The sequence below is a fragment of the Haliaeetus leucocephalus genome, unplaced genomic scaffold, assembly GCF_000737465.1.
Source record: "Haliaeetus leucocephalus isolate CR32 unplaced genomic scaffold, Haliaeetus_leucocephalus-4.0 Scaffold317, whole genome shotgun sequence".
NCBI lineage: Eukaryota > Metazoa > Chordata > Aves > Accipitriformes > Accipitridae > Haliaeetus > Haliaeetus leucocephalus.
In genome coordinates, this window is record NW_010972753.1 from 536,982 (window position 1) to 557,293 (window position 20,312).

Consider the following 20,312-nt stretch of genomic DNA (forward strand, 5'->3'; position numbering starts at 1 on the left):
GCGGGGCGGGCGGCTTCCGCCCTCGGGGCGGCGAGGGCCAGCGGAGCGGGAGCGCGGGGCCGGCGACCCGAGCAGCAAAGGTCAGGCTAAATGGTCAAAAGTAGAGGGCGTTTTATACATCCTCTTCCTGAGTTCGCCAGACAAAACGCAGAAGGGCGGAACATGTGTTGGAAGCCTTTTCTTTCGGCCTTAAGAAATGCCCTTCTGAGATCCCGTAGAACGAAAGGCAAAAAAAGGCAAGACTTCATCCCAGCCTTGGCTTTCCAACTTAATAAACAAACAAGATTTAGAGGTGTCTGATGGAAAAGAACCCGCTATTCCCACAGGCACTCCCGAGGGGCGTTAGGCAATGTGCACTTTTGACTCCATTTGCCCTTGCACGAGTCGGGCTTCCATGCTGTAGTTCCTCAACATGAATGGGACAGGAGCCAGCAGAAAGGGAAGTCAGGCAGAGAGAACCAAGACTTAGACACCTGACAGAGACTTAAAAGGAAAAAAAAAAAGACATGTTACATCTGGTTGCAAAATCTTCAGTGAGTTCCCTCTGTGCTCCTGGGCGACAGAAGAAAAACACCACTAAGTGTGGACGGGTGCTGAAGCACAGAGAAGGTGCTGCAGAGCAGCTGGAGGTGTGGGACTGACTCACTCAGCCTTCAGAAAGGATTTTTTTTCTGTTGTCTTTTTTCCTCTCATGTAAAATTACAACACTAACAGAGTTAATTTTTTAATTTTTTTTTTTTTTGGCTGTGCTTACTTCGTTGGCTGTAACTGACAGCCACAGTTGAGCCTTAAAAGCAGACCTCTTTGTTCAGCGGTGGCCATCGGACAGCGTTTCTGCGCAGCAGGAAGGGGACCAGGCACTGCTCGGAGGTTCAGAACTCCATCAGCCAGAGCCCTGCAGCTGCAGTTCAGTGAAGACTGCGCAGTCCCAGACCACAGGCCAGTTCACTCTCCCCTAAATTCTGTACAAACTTCCCGCTTCAGGGCACTGCTTTTTACAAAGATGGCACAGGCCTAGGGAACAGGTTTGCTGAGCAAGGTAGTGCCAGCTGTACGCAGCACATTGCTGTTTATCTATGACTAAGCTTAAAACCTCCTTACGGATGTCCCCGAGTTAGCTTTGCAGCCACAACTAGGTTACTTTGTGCTCTGGGAAGGGGTTCCAGCTTTCACCGAGCTCTGCGCTGCCACAGCTAAACGGCTAGCAGCACACAGGAGACCAAGGACCAAAAGGATATTACAACACCCAATGTGCAAACACTTTTTCAGCTAGTTTAATGATGATAATTATTTACTGAGCTAAAATGATATGCTGCTGTGGGTGCAAAATTTTACTACAGCATGTGCAAAGTCAGAAAAGACTCCCCACCCTCAGGAATGTATCAAATAAAAACAATAAAAAGAATCCTAACATATGTTAGTGTGCAAAAAGAAAACCAAAGACTCCAAGCAGGTCAGTGACAGTGGAATATGCATTTTCATAGGGAATTTAACTACCGAAGCCAAACTCGGCTATGTGCTTTTGCTGATAGTGTTCTTGTGGAAAAGCTTCAGCAGACGTGAGGGCAAGTATTGGCTGGACTGAGTAATGTCAGGGTTTTCTCTGCTAAAAACCAGATCTGCTAGAACCATGAAGGGTTAAATAAGTGGAAGACAATGTAAGGAGTAGGTCAGCATTTTCTCCAAGAGGTTACGTACTAAGGCTCATGTAATCTGAAGAATTGTAACACAGCCCTGTGTAACGACACATTTATCGAAAAGACAAAGTTGATATATTTTACATGTTGTACTTGCTGTAAATTTATTACTTTTTTTACAGTTGAAAATATAAATACAAGAACATCAAATAAATTTACAAGAAACAGTGCAAAGGCAATTAGCCAAATGTTAAAGCATTCACAGAAATGCATTCCAGCTACTAGCATTCCAGTACGATCTTTTATTAACATGCAGTTAAAACCTTGTGGATAAAGACAACAAATACTTTGAATTCTCACTTTAAAGCATATTCAGAGTAGTCTTGGACATAGGTGACCAAAAGAACCCATGTGTTGCGTGCAGCCCCTTACAGGGTCTGGCACTCCACAGTGCAGCACCAGTTTGTCCTAGCGCTTGCTCCAGGAGCATCCAACCTTTGCCCAAGAACACAAGGGAAAAAAGTGACGGCCACAGCTGCACACCTGTGTGAGGAAGAAGAGGCACAACCAGGGTTCAGCAAGAATCTTCACAACGTTGTATGGGCTTTCAGCTGTTGTGCATGAAGAGCCAAAATCCAGCTTTTCAGACAAATACCACAACGAAAATGGAATTTTGCTTCAGGAATTACTGAGCTAGGGCCTCAGGATTTGGCTTGCCAACCAAGGGCCAAAGTACAAGCAGAAATACTCATTAGAATAGCTCAAGAGCTGCCCCTTAAAAACCAGCCACACAGTGAAACAAACAATTTCTCAGCTACTAAATATAGCAGCTAGCATTTATTCTCTGTATTTTTTCTTCAAAAAAATAACACTTCTTTACTTTTCTTTATCATTGCAACTGAGAAATGGCAGTGTGTTTCATCTCTGGAACCACCACTCAAGATAAAATAATGACCCTGTTGAAATCAATGGCAAAAGCTCCCATTGATTTACTCAAGCCACTAACATAACTTAGTTGTATTTAATAACCTACTGACTACTTTATTTATCACTCCCTCACTCATGGCACTCTACTTTGATGATACCCAGTTTCTATCCCTCTGTGGTGTACTAAGAGGTCGCTAAAGGTTCAAGACCAATAGTGTTTGTATTTACAGGTCTGTACTTAAGTGAATATACTTAAACCACTCTAAGTGACTTCACTTACTGAACAAATTAACTTCCATATCATTCTATGTTAAAGTTAATTATCTCAATTAGAGAAAAATGCAAACTTACAATAAAAGTTAAAACAATACCAATTATTTTTCTATACATAGGAATATTTATATTACAGGAAATAAATATAAAAGTATCGTTAAGATGCTTAAAGGTTGATATTTTTGTTTATGTACATCACTATAGTTTGCTACTACAACATACAAAAAGTTGAAGACAGTGTAGCTTAACATTTTTACAGGTAACATCATTTGTACGCACAAGTTGTAACTTCCTACATTTATACAATACTACTATGCATTATATCCAGATAAACTTAGTTGTAATGAAAAAAGTCTAAACAAAACTTTCCTTAAAATGTAAAAAACAACCTCAAAAACCCCTCTAATGAAAAATCAAAATGGAAATGTGCCAGCTGTAATTTGACAACCAAGATACTTTGTCAAAATAGCAGCTTTTTTTTTTTTTTTTTTTTTTTTAAATATTTGCCTTTGTAAATCCTTTGCATGGCTGCCTTGAAGTTCCAGTCCCATATTTTAAATAAAATCAGTTCTTGATCTGCTCACATTATGTAAAACTGTTAAAGTAAATCTCTACTTCACACTGTAAAACAATGTGCTGTTTAAAAGGAAATCACATTTTCTCAATAAAAGTTAAGCTTCCCCTCTTTGAAGTCCTTCTGAGCGAGATATGGCTTTTTTGGCTGCCTGTATCATCCTTTTCTTGAAATACAAGTTGTTTGCCTGAAAAGTCATGGAGACACACATCACCATTCTGTACACTGAAAGAAACACCATTCTTCTCACTGGAAAGATGGCCTGTTGAAACAAAAAAAGTGCATCCCCTATCAGAAAGGTTCAGAATCACGTCTCCCAATGCTTTTTCAGTCACTGCAGGGAGTTCATGCACTCTTTTCAAACAATTTCAAAATGTGGGTTTTTCTGTACGTATTCTGTATGTATTTCTTTTCCTGTGTGAAATCAGTACGAGATGTGAGAGATGTTAATATATTTATGCACAATAGGATTCCATATTTTAAGCAGCGAAGGTCACAATACTCAGAATGTAGACTTTGACTTGGAATAATTATCACTAGGTAAGATGCAAAATACTTCTCATTCTAGTTTTGCTTTAATAAGGTAAGTTTAAAAGGTTTCTCAGGCTTGCCATGCATCTAAAACAAAGTGTTTGAGAAAAAAAGGATTTTCATTTTTTTTTCCTTTGAAAAGCACCCAACTTGCAGCATTTATTTCTGGAGGACAATCAGAATATGGCCTAGGTCCAGTCATGGGTCTAAGCCATATTTAGACTGCGAATCTTACACATTTAGGTGAGTATACCATGAACATGTGTAATACCACTGCTGATTGAAGCTTATTAATGAAATGCTCCACAAATGCTCAGTTCACCAGATAGAATATCCTACCTCTGTGCATCACGTTCTAGATAATTTTGATGAGAACTAGGATTTTTTTATTGTAAGTATTTGTGCAAATGTTCTGGTTGGATTTTTTTCTTTTCTTTTTTTGCAAAGCAGTCAAGTTTAAAAGATCTGCCAGGATCCTGATATCTTATGTATAATATGAGTAGGAGTAAATTATAAGGAATACCATAATGGGGAAACCAAAACCACAACTACTATTTGTTTTGGGAGGGGATCATTTTGTTAAACACTGAGAAATGAGTTCACAAACACAGATGCAGTACTGTAATTTATACCAGAAACAGAATTAATAAAAGACATAAAACATCCAGGTTTGCTATTTGTGTTAATATTCACAACACTTCATATACAAACATCATCATGATTCAGTAGATTTCAGTAAATCTACTGAAAAGGCACAACAGTGAAGGTAGAAAGTGCTTGTGGTTTATGGTTTTAGGAGGAGGAAAAACACCAGTGAGAAACCTCTAGGCAGTGAAAGATGACTCTATTACAGGGATCAAAATCTGAGCCCCTCTAGTATGCCTGGTCCATCAAATACCTCAAATATCCTGGAGCAGAATTCTGCTTTGGCTCTGTCCTCCCCTTTCACTCTCACCACCTCAAGCTTCTGAACCCTTCCAGAAGGGGCAGGGCCACATTACAGGATGCTCTTCAAGTATTTCTTGTTGGGGTCACCAGAAGGAGAAGTATTTGCTGACACCCCTCCCCTGCATTTAATCCCTCCCTCAGAAAGGAATCTGCTGCTTGAGTGACTGGGCTGGACTGCTCTTCTCTATTCTGCTTGGGCCAGGGCCCCCAAGCACACAGGTTTAGTATCGGTCTACCCAAACACTTCCTCTAGAAACTAATCCTTGACTTTAGGCAGACTGCATATGCTTCAGCAGTTATTCTACTGATTCAAGCAGATGTCAGCACCAAAGTCTCACTGGCAAACTTTTCTTTGGAACGACAGACGGCACTTTTAAAATAAGACGTGAACATGTATTTCTTGCTGATAAAGCTTACTACCAGTTTGAAAATGTAATGCGTGTAACTTATTTTAAACACCTCAGGATGGGAGTTTACAGGAGTGGGTTTGTGGTGATGGCTGTCAAAAATTACAAATTCCATGCCAAACTATTTAGCTGCCACTGGACACACGAAATGGAAGCAATGGCCCAACAGACTATGCAAAACCTCTTAAATATAAAGTCTAATATTTAATTATTAATTTAAAAGGCCATCAAGCACTTAAACAGGCACAAATGTAAACAGGGTAAGATGAGCAAAAGAGATTTGTTAATCAATTCAAGTCAGTTAAAGACTGAAATGACAGAAAATAACCATAGTTGCTGACACTGTAATTGTACATATATAGTTGTTTAACCCCCTCCCTGACTACAACTGTTTTATTTTAGAAGGAGCATTCAAAATAGCTGTGCCCTAATGTTAGGGAAAAATCTGAGAGGAAAATAAAGCTATTCTGTGAACGAATTCAGAAAGGTGGATCTGCAGGTTCAGCCAAGTGATACCTAATGGTTACCAAACATGCAAACCTGTAAGAGAAAAACTGAAAACAAGGAAATATTAGTGTGCCATGAAAAGATGAAGTTACACAGTCCAGTAGGCAAGCAAAGCCACAGGTTGTATAGACACCCCAAACTTACCATGGCAAGTAGTGGAAGTAGTGAAGCCAAAACCATTAAGTGTTTACAGCTCAGTACATTCATGACATAAGTCTTAATTTCTAGAGTGTTTTGGAGCTCATTTTTTAAAATGAAGTATTGCAACATTATTTTGAAATTCTAGCTATGGCAGCAGGGAAATCGGGTACAGCAAATTAGAAGGTCCCATGTTCCTAACACCAGTCAACTACCTTTTGGAGGCATTTGCATTTACAACTGCCCCATGTTTGGAAGATTAAGTGTAAGGAATTGCCTCAAAGAGCTTTGCTGGGAGGACCAGCTCTATCCAATAATAAGTTTAGCCTCTTCTTGTGGAAGTCATAAAGACCCAGAAAAATTATTTAGTCAAATAAACTATGCAGGCAAGGTATCGTACAACCCTTTTGATATGAACGGAGGATGTGGTTCACAAGGTTCACAGCATTCAAAACATATAATAAAATACAAGAAGAGATGAGGTGGGTCATCTGAGACATCTGTGTTCGTGAGTGTATAGGAACAAAGTTCTATCAAAGTTCTTTCAGCTGCTTTGTCTGAGAAGCTGTTGGCACAGGACATACAGACTCTCACACTAGAAAGATCTAATTATGTCAATAAACTAGGACAAAACTGGAGCACATCCCACAGAATTGGCATCACTCAATGGTTTAGACCAGCAATTTTGCATCTCCTTCTAAAATACTACCCAAATCAACAAAAACTTGTTCCAGAAAGCCACAACAGGACCATTCACTCAGCTGCTACAACAAACGAGTTCAGTAAAACATTTCTGCTATCTTTCTTTCTGTTGAGAAAAGTAGCCAAAATGCTTTTGTAGCTGTGTATAAGCATGTCAAATGCTGCAGGGAGAGGTGGCATCTTTCATCAGAGTAACTAACATGGCTGGAAAAAAATCCCTACAAGACATGCAAGCTTTTGTGCCTGAAAATTTCTCTCTCTTTGAAAGGTATTACATATACCTAAAAACACTGCCTTGCTTTGTATTTGATGACAGTGAGAGTTACTGGATTCTGGTTCTCAACTGACCTGTTAGATACAAAGTATGTTAATTGCATTGTGTGGTATCCAAACGGAGAGGTTTTATAAAGGAATGACAAAAAAAAAAAAACAACCCAAAAACCAAAAAAACAAACGAACTAATTTTACAAGCTCAAATTGGAAAGCTTTTCAGGGCATGTCCAAATCCCATTTCCTGAAGTATTGTGGTTTCTTTACAGTATACAGCTAGTACATCCAAATGAACAATAACCTATTAAGGGGGCAGCACATATGAATTCCACAGCTTTTACTCCATACATCAGAGAGTATCTGCTGAGATTATCCCACTGATTATCTGCTGTCTTCTGACAGCATATGCCAGGAAACGAGGACAACACAGTCTCTGTGAGCATGCTCTACAACATCATACTAACCAGTTTAGCTGATGGCACAACTTCTTAGCCTCAACTCTTGATCAGTTGGGAAAAATACCTCAGGCACGCAGGAGTAATGTCCTGTAAGTTTTGGTCAACTTAGGCTTTTATACATTACAGATTTGTAAGTTATTTTTCTCGTTGAAAAATTGATTGTCTTTACTGAGAGCTCAAATCAGCAAGAGTGTGAAAAACTAGATTATGTCCACTGAAAAAAATCATTTTTCAGGAAGTACATTCAGTGCAGATTCATATCTAGTTTTCTCAATAGACAAATAAACCATGCCCATTTGCAAGTGAAATGGATTGGAGTGCTACATGCACCTGCATTTCAACTTCTCAGGAACAGAGCAGAAGGTAACAGTTCAGAGGATAGTACTGTGTTAGAACAGGAAGGATAGAGAATTTTACTTATGAAGAATTGTTTTCTGCAACAAAGATATATATCTGTTAGGCAAAAACATCCTTAAAAACCCCACAGAGGAAATAAAGAGCTATAGAGAAATTCAGTTTCAATACTTACTCAGTAGCCAACAGTGAGGCAGCCCTCTCAACAGTGCTGTCTTCACTGAGGTGGTTTTATAAGTTAGTCTCCATTTTCTCTTACTTCACCTCTCATAAGCAGCTTCCATGTAAGCATTCCATTAATGTTCTTCCTCATATTACCTCCTACATGATTTCTTTCATACTTTCAAGTTATATTATTAACCTACATTTCTTTCTTCTTCAGGCAATGTTTGTTTTAATAAGGTTTAAAATATGAACTGTTTTAAAACATGCTTGAAGTTTATTGTCATATATTAAGGTGACAAGAGAAGTGTTAACAGCAGCTTCTGGTAAGTAATTGCTCTAATAATGACTATTACCTACTATTTGATATATAAATCAAGACAACCCACTGGAACTCTTGGATGAAATGGATATTTTAAAACTTTGTCTATAGTTCCCTAAAACAGATGTGTGGTATGATTTGTGAGGACATCCTGAAATATTCTGACCCTATACTTAGGGGTAATATTTTCTCAGCACTTCACTTTACATTAGCATGAGAGAGCATAGCACTTCTGTTTTAAGACAAGAAAAAAAATAGCTTGAGAAATACTATTTTTCATTATACATACCATTTCCATTCGCGTGCACTGAATAATCATTATTCATTAGCAGAGTTGTAGAGTTAGTGGAGTTACTGTTTGATTGTAAGGAATTGGAAGAACTGGATACTCCTTGATTTACAGTCTGCTTCTTTAAACCATTAGTAGCAGTTCGACTCCAGTCTACAATAGATATATGTCACAGAAAATAGCATAACTCATACAAGCAATATATAAAAATATAGTTAATAACGCAACTGAATTAAAATAAAAACAAGGCTTTACCCACTGTCCTCACAGTATTCTAGACAGAATGATATTCTCCTAAGAATTTTATGATTCTTGATGTTTGAAATTATTTAAATCTAGTTGCTTTTTCTCGTGTCCTTTTTTTACTACAAGCAGCCGTCATAGTTCACGACTGCAGACCAGATCAGAAAAATAACTAAAATACAGTTGATCCTCCAAGTTAAAGTGTATGAAAACTATATAGCTTCATGAGAAGTCAACTACTGAATAACAAAATAACATTAAATAATTTCTAGTTTTCTTGGTTTAAAATATGCTTCACCTTGTTTTTGTGGAAGTTGCAGGTAAAACTACAGTTGATTCAGAAGCTGGAACAAATCTTACAGTTTCTAACTGATAAAAGTCTTCTGCAAAGACATGCCTTTATACTGCAGTGGAAGAGATCAACTGCAGTTAATAGCTTAATACAACAGCATGTAAGCATGTAAGAACTGCATCCACTACCACCTTTAAAGAGCATAATTTTGGAGGTTTATTATACCGTGGATAATAAATTAGAACTGCAACTGGAGCAACATGATTTATTGAGTTTTTTTTAAGAAGTATTGCAAAATACTAGGAACTTAACACTGAGTATAACTATTCAGAAGTAAAAAAAAAGAGAAATATTCATATACCAGAGTTTTCAGCCAGCCTGAATTTCCCACAACAGAGATATCTTCTCCACTGTTTACGGACATTCTCCTTCGCTACACAATAGAAGATAAAAATGAAGAACCCTGCAAAACAATAACATTAGAGAATGTTGCAAAATTGACTTTTACTATTTCTTAATGAACGATGTTTTAGTTTTCTTTCATTTCTTTGAAATTTCTAATCAAAGGTAATGACACCCTTCTTTGGTGAAAAAGTTTACAACTCTAAACACTGAAGAGTACTCTTCCCTTACATAGATGAGGGAAAGCATACACACAAATGCAAGAACAACAAATATAACGAAATCCACAAAGTGCATAAATTTTCCTTCTATCAAAAAGGGAAAAGGCCCTGCTTAAAAGTTAGACCACTAACTTCTAGATGCTGCAGCCTTGCCCGTCTCAACAGCCCTTTGTTGAATGCCACACCTCACTCCTAAGCCTTACAGGTAAGTGGAGAAATGATGCAGTTTTCACTACATTAATTGCATTACTATGTGAACACTTACAGCAACTGAGTATTTATAATTGATCTGTTGACTAGAGAAATACAGTCACTTCCAGTGGTGTCTGGTTTGCATACATTTTTAAAGTAACAGTATTTATAGATATGAATACACTATACCTATAAATAGTAGCTAGCTTTCCTGTACCTTACTGTAACATAATTGTAACTTAAGATTACAGTAAAGCAGTATCATCTCTAACTTAATTAACATATTACAGCATGTATCAGAATTACATCTTTATTGCTGAATCAAGAAAATGCCATTTCCAAATATTTTGTTCATTATACTGTACGCAATGGGCTGTCACACGAAGGACAAACTTACCTTGCAAAGTGTTGAAAATGGTAAAGAGGTAAGTAAATACCTCATTTACTGTGAAGAAAGCAAATCCCCAAGTAATTCCCAACAAGAATGTGAGGCCAGCAACACTCCTAAGGTCTTGAATACTGGTTTTTCTTTGAGCACCAAGTTGTTTTTTCTTTTTGATACGACAGAGCTGGATCAGCACAACAATGAACATGCTGATATTGATCAGGAATATCAGGCAAAAGTATCCCACAGCAGTAATATAGAAGACAATTCGATTTTTAATCCAGCAGCTAGAACACAAGAACAGTCTGTCAACCATTATCAGAAACAGAAATTAAGTAAAATAAACATGAGATAAAGGTGTAGTTTGTTGCACATGCAAACCATTTTTGCTTCTTTAGTAAAATATTTTTTTGGCCAAAGGGTAAGAGCTTTCATATAGGCAATAACTACAAAACGCATGACGTACCATAAAGCTATACCATTTCAAAGCTCTCCCATTGCTTTCTTCCCTTCCCCACTTTTCCTTTAAAGAAAAGCAATTTTGTAGGACCTCCCTCCCACCCACCCCCCAAAAAAGCACCTCCCTTTAACTCACAATTCATCAGGTCTATTTATTGAAACCTTTCCAGTGGTTATAAGTCCATAATTATCTGGTGATACTGCCAACACAATGGACACAACTATTGCTGGTAACCCTAAAAGAGTATAAACAAACATGTAAGTGAAAATCATGAGAAAGACAGTATTATTATGAGGACTTGAAATTATTATATTTTTCTGTGAAATCTACAACTTGTTTCTGAAATTTGTCTGTTGAACTCTGGTTGGCTACTAGCTGTCTGAAAGAATCTAAAAACTGGAGCATTCAAACTGCTCAGGAGTGTAACTTGCAAAGAAACAAGAGTTCTTCTCCACAGCTAGCTCCAAACCTTTCTGAATAAGGCAACAAATACCATCCCTCATCAAACCGATTTAAAATATCAAATAGAGGATACCTGATTTTCTTTCTTATGTGTTTTAAGAAAACAATTCTATTGATTTTAGTGCCTTCACTCATGTTTACTCAAGTGGCCAGAGAGGATAATCAGGTCCAGAATCTCTTCATCCTTTATCCAGTTAGATCTGTTTTGCTGCTTTTTGTTAGCAACAGTGCTATCCCAGAAATGGGATATATATATATTTATTGGCATTTATTTTAAAAACACAACTGACACTATCTGTTTGGTAAATGCAAATGGAAGTATGCACATTCCAAATTAGTTCTATTGTACTTGCACAAGGAAAATTTATTACCAGTTTGCATTGCAGCAGTCTCAGTTCTGCAGTTAGTGGGGAGTTCCCTACCTCAGAAAGGTGGAATATATAAGATCATGTTTACTGATAAGGAATACCTGGTCACTGCAAGATCATAACATTTAATGACTGCTTCACCTTCATTTCTGAACACATTCACTGAAATACTTGCTAAGAGGATTCATCTATTTAGCATCTAAAAGGAAAAAAAAAAAATACATACCCCAACCAACAACGCAAAATTTAAGAATGTATTTCCGTACATAGGTATTAAAGACTTTCACAAGTGCCAGATACATGTGGAAAGCTTCTAGGCCCATCCAGGTGAAAGAAACCAAGAGGAAATAGTGAAGAAATACTGCAACTGCAATGCACAGGCCTCGTGTATCATACAGTGCAATCCATGAGTCAAGGAGGAAAACTAAGTTGAGTAGAAGTAATGCAGAACACAGCTGAATTAGGATTTTGGAAGGGTAGTCTCTCCGGATTTTCCTAAAAAAAGGCAAATTAGTGAGATGACATCAATTGTCCATGGACCCCTAGCTTACTTCCTCTTTTGTATTCCTTAGTGCACAAATGCCAGGAAAAAAAATTATATATTTTCATTCATATGTAATGCTTCATATATTGCATTTATACATGGAGAGAGTAATTTACAAGAGATTTCCAAATTAATGGTCTGTATGGATAAAGTTTGTTATAATAAGATTACATAAATACAAACAATAACTTGAATTCTTAGAGTTTAGTACCATTATTTTTTTTACATTGTATGTTGGACTTCTCCTTGCTACAGTACTTACAAAAAACCAAAACGTGACTGTTCCTTATTGCTAAACTAGATTAGGCTTTTGACTGGGCTTCTAAGGCCTTGACAGCAACAAGTAAGTCCTTGATGAGAGGATAATGAATGACAGAATAAAGGTGTGCTGAATAACTTCAAGGAGGATTTCCAAAACATAGTATGGAGGGTTCAATAGTTAAGGCTCAAATGTAAGAAAATGTTCCAACAAACAACAAAGAATACAAATGCATTTAAAAACGCTATCATTCTGCACTGCTTTATATACCTTGTATCTTAAACACATTCCTTCACACTTCTATTACGATAATACATTACAAAATATTTGAGAGCGCTACTTCTTCACTTCTTACTGCATAGACCCTCATGATTAATTCACTTGTCCACAAGATTAACAATTCTGAAGACTGAATCAACACCTTCCTGGTAAACTGGACAAACTTGTGCATTATTAATGGAGACAGAAGCCATAACTATTGGAAAGGACTGCAGTGAAGAATACAAGCAATCATAATGGAATAATAATGGGAGCTTAGTTGAACAGGTACTTACTCAAAGGCTATGTAGGTCACAAGAGTAATAGAAAGAAAGATTGCAGAGAGGCCACAGCCTATATAGGATATAAAAGTCAGTACCAATTCTTGTGTGGGATTCAACGGAGTATTTCCATACAAGTTCTAAAACAGAAACAGAAGTTAATTTCAGAGAACACGTTTATTAAATGGAAAAAGACAAAAAAAAAACCCCAAATGCACCTTTCCCTCTGCAACTAAAAAAAAGGAAACAGTTCTTTTCATCATGGATCTTATAAAAGGTTAACTGAAAAAAAGAAAAGCCAATCTAGTCTTGTGAGGAGCAGGGAGTTGGACTTGATGATCCTTTTGGGTCCCTTCCAACTTGGGATATTCTCTGATTCTATGATTCTACCTGTGAAATCCCATTTGATTAAAAACCTGTTTTAAATTTGATTTATTCTATTTTTTATTTCCTACAATATATACAACTGCCTAAACATAAAAGCTGCAGTTTAATAAGCACTTAAGGAATTTTTTACTCCAATGGAACTTTTGGGCCCCCATTCAACAAGCAGCTTAAGCATGTTACTGATTGTATGGCTATATGTACTAACACCAAAGTGAACAGAACCCGAGTAGTATTTCATAGGTGGTATCTGCTTCCTGAATACTCATTTGCTTAAGATAACAAGTGTTCTTGAATCAGGTTAAGATTGCATAATTTTTTAAATAATTACCATCAAAACTGCAAAGCTTGTGAGGTGGTTGCATGAACAGACTGTTTCATTTACTCTACTTTCTTTAACTACGCAACCTTCGTATGACCAGCCTCCATGTCCACCTGTTAAAGAAAACAGCTTTGTTATTCATAAAAGCCTTTATTTACATTAACATGAGTTAACATAGCTAAAACAGCATGATACCTTGGGTGATATCAAGTACTTACCATTTTTATTAAAGTCCCAAAAAACACATCTAACTGTTGAATTATCCTGTTTAGGAGGTTAAAAAAAAAAAAAAAAAAAAAGATGTTTTACTAAACTATGAGTTTATGATCAAGTAATTTATGAATTATCTACCAAATGCAGGCAAGAATAAATACTGTGTACAGCAAATATACCTGTTTTACATGAACGCAAGATTAATTTAGGTGCATAGAATGGATTAATATTGCAATATGCATGTGAAAATATGCTGAACAAATTTGAAGTCACCATACAGGAACTAGCTCTCATGCTTAAGATTCTGTTCCTGGTAGAACATTATGAATGCTCTTTCATTGTCTTCCCACACTATACAAATCCTTGGGATTTCTCATCCTTCCTGATTTTTTAAGTATCAAGAACATGACCACATAGAAAACAAAAATTTTTTTCATTCGCAAACATTTAATCACTTTATATTATCATGATGTTAAAGGTTTACATAAAGATTTCACACACACACAAGAAAATCCTAAAAATAGTAACAGTAATACACTATACTGCTATGAACACTAATATTTCTACAGTTGTATCTCAAAACTCAGTATTATATCAATACAAGTCAAGACTACACTAAGCCAGCTCTTGAAAAAAGCTTCAGGTACATTAATGGAATCTCTACATTTTTTCAGTTTATAATATCTTAGCATTTTAAATTCTTTTAAGATACGGGATAGAAGATTTTAATCCTTGATGGTCATTTAGGAAAGAGATGCTGTGTATGAGCCCTAATACTTCCAGATGGCACAATCCTATGTTTCACTGTAAGGAACAACATTCCCCTTAAGAAAAAAGACTTATATTGCTTTCTGGCCATGTAGCACCTACAATGTCATGATTGCAGCATCTCCGTAGCAACCCCCACTGTCAAGCTTTCATCTAAGAGTTTTTATTCTTTGGAGTATAAAACAGAAGGGTAGGTAGGAAAGATAAAAACTGGATGGGTAAGTGGTAAAGCAACATTACCTGAAACCATCTGAGAACATAAATTTATACCAGTGATAAATAAGCAAAGATGAGTGATTTTGAAAGTTCAGATGAGATTAAATGTCCACACTAGTAAAGCAGAACCAACCAATCTGCATTCTTAGTACAGTATTTCTTCTACAACTCCAATGGAGGCAACAAAATTGTACTTTAAGTCTGCCAAAATGTAAATCATACCTGATTAGGTTTGATATTCTGTAAAGTGACAGTAACATTTGCCTTTAAGTTGCTAATTGTGAGGTTAGCAACACTTGATGATATAACATTGCTGATTAAAGATGCATTCTTCAGGGACAGATCCTGGAATGACAAAAAAGAATCTGATTTTAAAATGTTAAAGGAAACAATAGTGGAGTACAGCACCCACAAGCTCAGTTATTATGTGGAGAGAGCACTGGACAAAAACAATTACTTTTTAAATCAGGAAGTTTTGAAATGTGTTTTGTGGGAAAAAAAGTCCATTCATATTTCATTTTGCTCTACGCTGGAGTTTAAAACCCTCATGAACAGAGGATCAAAAAGATACCTGGAACACAGTGGTCTTTTTAAAGAAGTTGAATATAATTCTAGAAGCCACGTCCAACTCTTCAGGGGGTAAATTTGTCAGCAATGATGAAGGAAGTGTAATTGATCCGAGATGATTTAAATCATGAATTGCATTAATGCCTAGAGAGATCTGAAAAATAAATGCAAGCATTATGCTTCATTTCAGTCACTAAAGAAAAATTAAATTATGACTAATTTTCAGTTTAGAACTTTGAAATACATATCGCTGTAATCACTGTCAGGAACTGCTGCTCTCTCATTTCTCTCCTGCTCCAATGAATAAATAGCATCTGCAGGCTGAAAAGGATGCAACTCATTTCAGGTCTGCCTACCATTGAAAATACTCTGGCCTTACCCATTTGCTTACAGCAACACAGTACATCACTGTGGTACATAATATTGATTTGAAAAAGGTGAAGAGCAACAACCTCCGTAGGTCTATCTAACTTGTAACTATGTAGGGAGATTAACATTTCACAGCATGGAAGCCTGCAAAGGCAAAGAATTTTTATACACCATAGGAAGTATGTCAGAATTCAGAAGAACTGTAAATAGCCATTATTTGTCAATAGGTTTTTAAGTACAGTAGGCTAAGCAGAATCTAAGAACATAAACCCTAACTTTATGATCATCTGGCAAAAATGACAAAAATAAACTGGATAAGGTACAATTCAGATATCTCAAGAGCTTAGTGATCTAACATTATAAAAAAGAAAGATCTGAACTTCCACCCAGTTTTCTGTGCTGTACTTACAAGACAGAGAGCTTTGTTTAATACAAAATCTCAAACTCTCCTGTTGCACATTAGTCACTTTACATACAATTATCATCGTCTCAGAGTTCCTGAGAGATGTGAAACATCAGCAGAACTGAAGAAAGGAATTATCTGTGTATTCAAAGAATGGCTGTAATAGGAATAACAGTGTGAGCTCCCCACAGTGCCCTAACAATATGGTTTAACTGTTCTGTTTAGACCAGTGGTCTCCAAACTTTTTTGATCATACACCCCCCAAAAATTTTTTGAGCATGCACCTCAAAATATCTATTTATAAGTTATATGCATGTACAACTGTACTAATATATTATGCATGTTATAAATCATACACAAAACCAGACATTTCAAAAGGATGAGATAAAGATTAAACATTACTTTTTTAAAAATGTATTTTTAATTTATTAATCATACAAAAAAAATATTTTCTTCCTGCACCCCAATGGACAGACTGTCATGTACATGCCCTGGGGTACTCACACCCCACTTTGGAGATCACTGGTTTAGTTGGCTGACAAAGAAATCCCAAATCAATTCCACAAAAGCATTCCTGTTGCTCCGGTTTGAAGTAGACACTTGTTGAAAATTCTCTGTATTTCACTGCCAGTGCCATGAGATTTCCAGAAAGTTATTACTTGGCAAATATCTGTTTTTCAGCACTACCACCTCCTAGTCACCTCACATGCATGCACTACATATTCCTAAGAAAATAGAAAAGAACTCAAATGTTAACATTCCTTATAATTTTCAGTATCATGGAACAGTTCCAGTACTACTTATGGCTGATGCTACGTTAAGCTATTTCCTTCTCTGACAGGACAGAATGTGCCAAGATTTGTCCAGAACTTCCAACTCTCCTTGCTTAAGCCTCCAAGGCTGGTATTGTCCAAATTATTATTTCCTCAACCAGGAGGGAGTTTTTGAGTGAGACAAAGTGGATCCAAACTTTCTAAGCACTTCTTTCTTGGCAACACCAACTAGTCATGAGTGGCAAATGTATGAATGTCATTATCCAAGCAACATAATAGTTCCTTCCTGGAACCCTCTGCAATTAATCTCCTTCTAACAGATGAAGCCATCTGGCAACACTCCTTGACAAATTTCAGCACTGTCAGGGTGGGTGATTAAGTGACTCATGATTCAGGAGTTTTGAGGCAAAGTTATTTCACCAAGCACTCTGTCCATTCCGGTGTTCTGGCTGTACCATCTCTAACAGCTTATTAGTTGAATGCCAGTTTCTGCTAAGTCTGTTGCTTATTTACGCTTATTTACACAATAGAAAATGAAAGGAAAAACTATGGAGGGCTTCAAAAACGAAGTATTTTTTCTCTGAAACTACATGAACAAAAGAACCTGAAATTCTGACATAAACACAGAAAGAACTCCTGTTACCTATAAATATAAAACCACAAATACTTAAAAATAAATGTTTGAGAATTTGTACATATTTAGAATTATCAGTGTTTAACCTGGAGATCAGCTGAGTCCTGGACAGCAAAAGACATTTGATTGGAGTGGATGCTATTGGTTTTGACAACTGCCAGAGCCAAGGAAGGGGAGGCAAAATCAACAGAGGTTGCTGAAAAGTTCAGTTTTAAGCCAATATAATCCACCAGTTTTATAATTCTGTTAAGAGAAAGAGATACGTAGTATTACCAAGCACATAAACCCAAAATTCTCAGGCAAGTTGTGGTTATGGAGCAGCAATCCAAGTGTAGTGTAAAATATAAACCCAAAGTTCTCATCAAGTTGTGGTTATGGAGCAGCAATCGAAGTGTAGTGTAAAATACATCTGACTCTGCTCACTTACTGTGGTGTTAACACAAAAAAAATACACTATCTTCCATGGCATTATATTATAGTAGAGCTGGTAACATTAGAATGATACTCCTTCTGTTTTGTGTAAGTACATTAAAGAACAAGAAATATTCTTTTGGATTATGATTATCAAAAAATGAAACTTGCTGAAGCCAATTTATCAGGAGAGTCAATACAACACACCTTTAATCTATTGCCAGAATGACTTACCTGTTAGAAATTCGGGGTGGTAATGGTTGGGAAGCGGTCAGGACTTTGCTAACCTCACTAACCATCCTTTCTACATCTTTTGGCTCTACTGTTCCAGCTGCTAAATCGTTTTCTATTTTGGACACAATTTGCTCAGCTGTGGTGATACTAATGGTGGTATATACAGAAGTTGTGTATGTGGTAGCTGATAGTATCTTTCCTGTGACAAAAGAAAAGTTGTGTCTTTATTTAAACATTGTGTTCAACAAATGAAGTAAGCTTTGAGACGCAGAAAAATTAAACAGTTCTCTTGACCAACAAACCTTATCAGAACTTGTAAGGTCTCTCATTATGTTATGTGAGACAGAATCCCTTTTTCTCCCTATCAGCTGCTCTGCAGATAGCAACACTTTAAATCTTATGAAAACATAAAGCAAGGTTTCAAATGGCCAGCATTAATTCCACTTTTTATCGATTTCAAAGTTCCTCACATCAGGCCATTAGTGATGTTAAATAATCTATTATTTTGGATTTTTAGCCACTGGATGACTGAAAGTAGAATAAAGTCAAGATAAGATCAGCAATTTGAAAAGAAGCTTGTGAAGATGCATACAATCTTCATAGGAGAATACATAGCAACTAAGAATATTCCCAATCAATAACAATATTTTAAGGAAGATGCAACATTGATTTGCAATATTTTAAATACTAGCTTAAATACTATTAAAGTATTTAATTCTATTCTATTCTATTTAATACTATTAAATACCATTTTAAATACTAGTAAAAAAAAATAGCTACCTGGCTCTGTGACTTAATTTTTTCTGCCAAAGGTACCTGTTGGGAACTTATCACAGTACTTATCTATCACAGTTACCAACCAATTTGTAGGGTGAGGTATCACTCATCATGGCCAAAGGCATCAGAATGTATTTTAAAATAAGTATACACCTCGTGAGAATTGTCTCAGGTTTTTCACAGTAATTGGAAGGTCACAGCTCAGACATATAATCTTGTTTAATGAAGTTTAAAAGCAAATTCAGTATATGGCATTCAAATTTAAAAAAAAAAAATCATAATCATTTTACTTGTCATATTTACCTGTGCTCCCATTAGGCAGGCTACCATGGCCATCAGCAGTAGAATGAGGATGAGAAGCTGAGACAGACTGGTTGATAGGACTAACAGTAGGGGTCAAAGTTATTGTGAAAGGAGTAAGGGGAAGAATAGGTGCTGTAGTAACGTTTTTGTTGCCAGAGATAGGCTGGGTGGAATCTGTAGCAGGATGAATTTGTGCAACAGATTTGGTGGTAGTCTCAAAGGGGGGAATTGCTATTGAAGGTTTGGGGGGAAGCTCAGAAGAGGAAACTGCAGAATGTTTAGTGAAACCTACAGAAGGAGAAATTATTGTAACAGGCTTGCTAAGATATGCGGTATCAGATTTAATTGAGAAAGCAGCATTAGTGACAGATTTTGTTGCAGGCATGGAAATAGTGACAGGTTTATTAGAAGCTATGGAAGAAAAAGTTGGCATGGTAGGTTGAGCAAGAGACTCAGAAGAGGAAAGCGTGGTGGTAACACTGGTAGAAGACACAGAAGTTTCAGTAGCAGATGTGGTAGAACTTTCAGAGAGAAGGTTGGTAGTGGGAGATGGGGAGAGAGTTCCAGAAAAAGAAATTTCTGTGAATGGTGGGATCAGTGGTCTAATTGTGGGGCTTTGTTTGGTAGAAAGCATAGTAGGGGAAATAAAAGTATTAGATTTGGGGGGAGTCTTTTTAGGGAGAGAAGGAGAACGAGGGAAAGGAACCCATATAGAATGAGGTGGCACTTGTATAGTACTGTAAAAAAAAAAAAAAAAGGTATAGAAATGCATGTTAAATTTAACATTGTTTATGTTTTAAAGAAAACAAGTTCTAACAGAGGATATGGACATACTACTCCTAATGTATATTTTAAAATCAAATCAGATTGGATGTTTCATGCTCTAGTAATGAATATGAATTCTGTAACATTTTTAGGGTTCTTACATTCTGTTTTGCTGTAGTTGTTGACTAGCAAGCCCATAAATATTACTACTGCCTTTGCTGCCTGTTCTGGAGGTGACCTGATGCTGAACACAAAATCTATCTGCATCGGGGGGGGAGGGAGGGTAGGGGAGGAAAAAAAAAAGGGG

At 36.7% G+C, this 20,312-nt stretch overlaps 1 protein-coding gene across 1 annotated transcript in view; it reads right to left on the reverse strand.

Annotated features, from left to right (window-relative positions):
* Nucleotides 1-3,226: 3,226 nt before the first annotated feature.
* Nucleotides 3,227-20,312, reverse strand: part of GPR64 (G protein-coupled receptor 64) — a 46,881-nt gene continuing 29,795 nt past the window's right edge. Inside the window, exons 14-27 of the mRNA XM_010571261.1 lie at nucleotides 19,259-19,977; nucleotides 18,161-18,362; nucleotides 17,602-17,758; nucleotides 15,341-15,490; nucleotides 14,992-15,114; nucleotides 13,791-13,836; nucleotides 13,582-13,685; nucleotides 12,882-13,006; nucleotides 11,751-12,019; nucleotides 10,830-10,929; nucleotides 10,247-10,521; nucleotides 9,396-9,497; nucleotides 8,500-8,652; nucleotides 3,227-3,673 (exon numbers count right to left, since the gene is read on the reverse strand). Coding sequence (XP_010569563.1) covers nucleotides 3,489-3,673; nucleotides 8,500-8,652; nucleotides 9,396-9,497; nucleotides 10,247-10,521; nucleotides 10,830-10,929; nucleotides 11,751-12,019; nucleotides 12,882-13,006; nucleotides 13,582-13,685; nucleotides 13,791-13,836; nucleotides 14,992-15,114; nucleotides 15,341-15,490; nucleotides 17,602-17,758; nucleotides 18,161-18,362; nucleotides 19,259-19,977 — 2,710 coding nt within the window. The 3' untranslated portion in view covers nucleotides 3,227-3,488. The remainder of the gene's footprint in view (nucleotides 3,674-8,499; nucleotides 8,653-9,395; nucleotides 9,498-10,246; nucleotides 10,522-10,829; nucleotides 10,930-11,750; nucleotides 12,020-12,881; nucleotides 13,007-13,581; nucleotides 13,686-13,790; nucleotides 13,837-14,991; nucleotides 15,115-15,340; nucleotides 15,491-17,601; nucleotides 17,759-18,160; nucleotides 18,363-19,258; nucleotides 19,978-20,312) is intronic.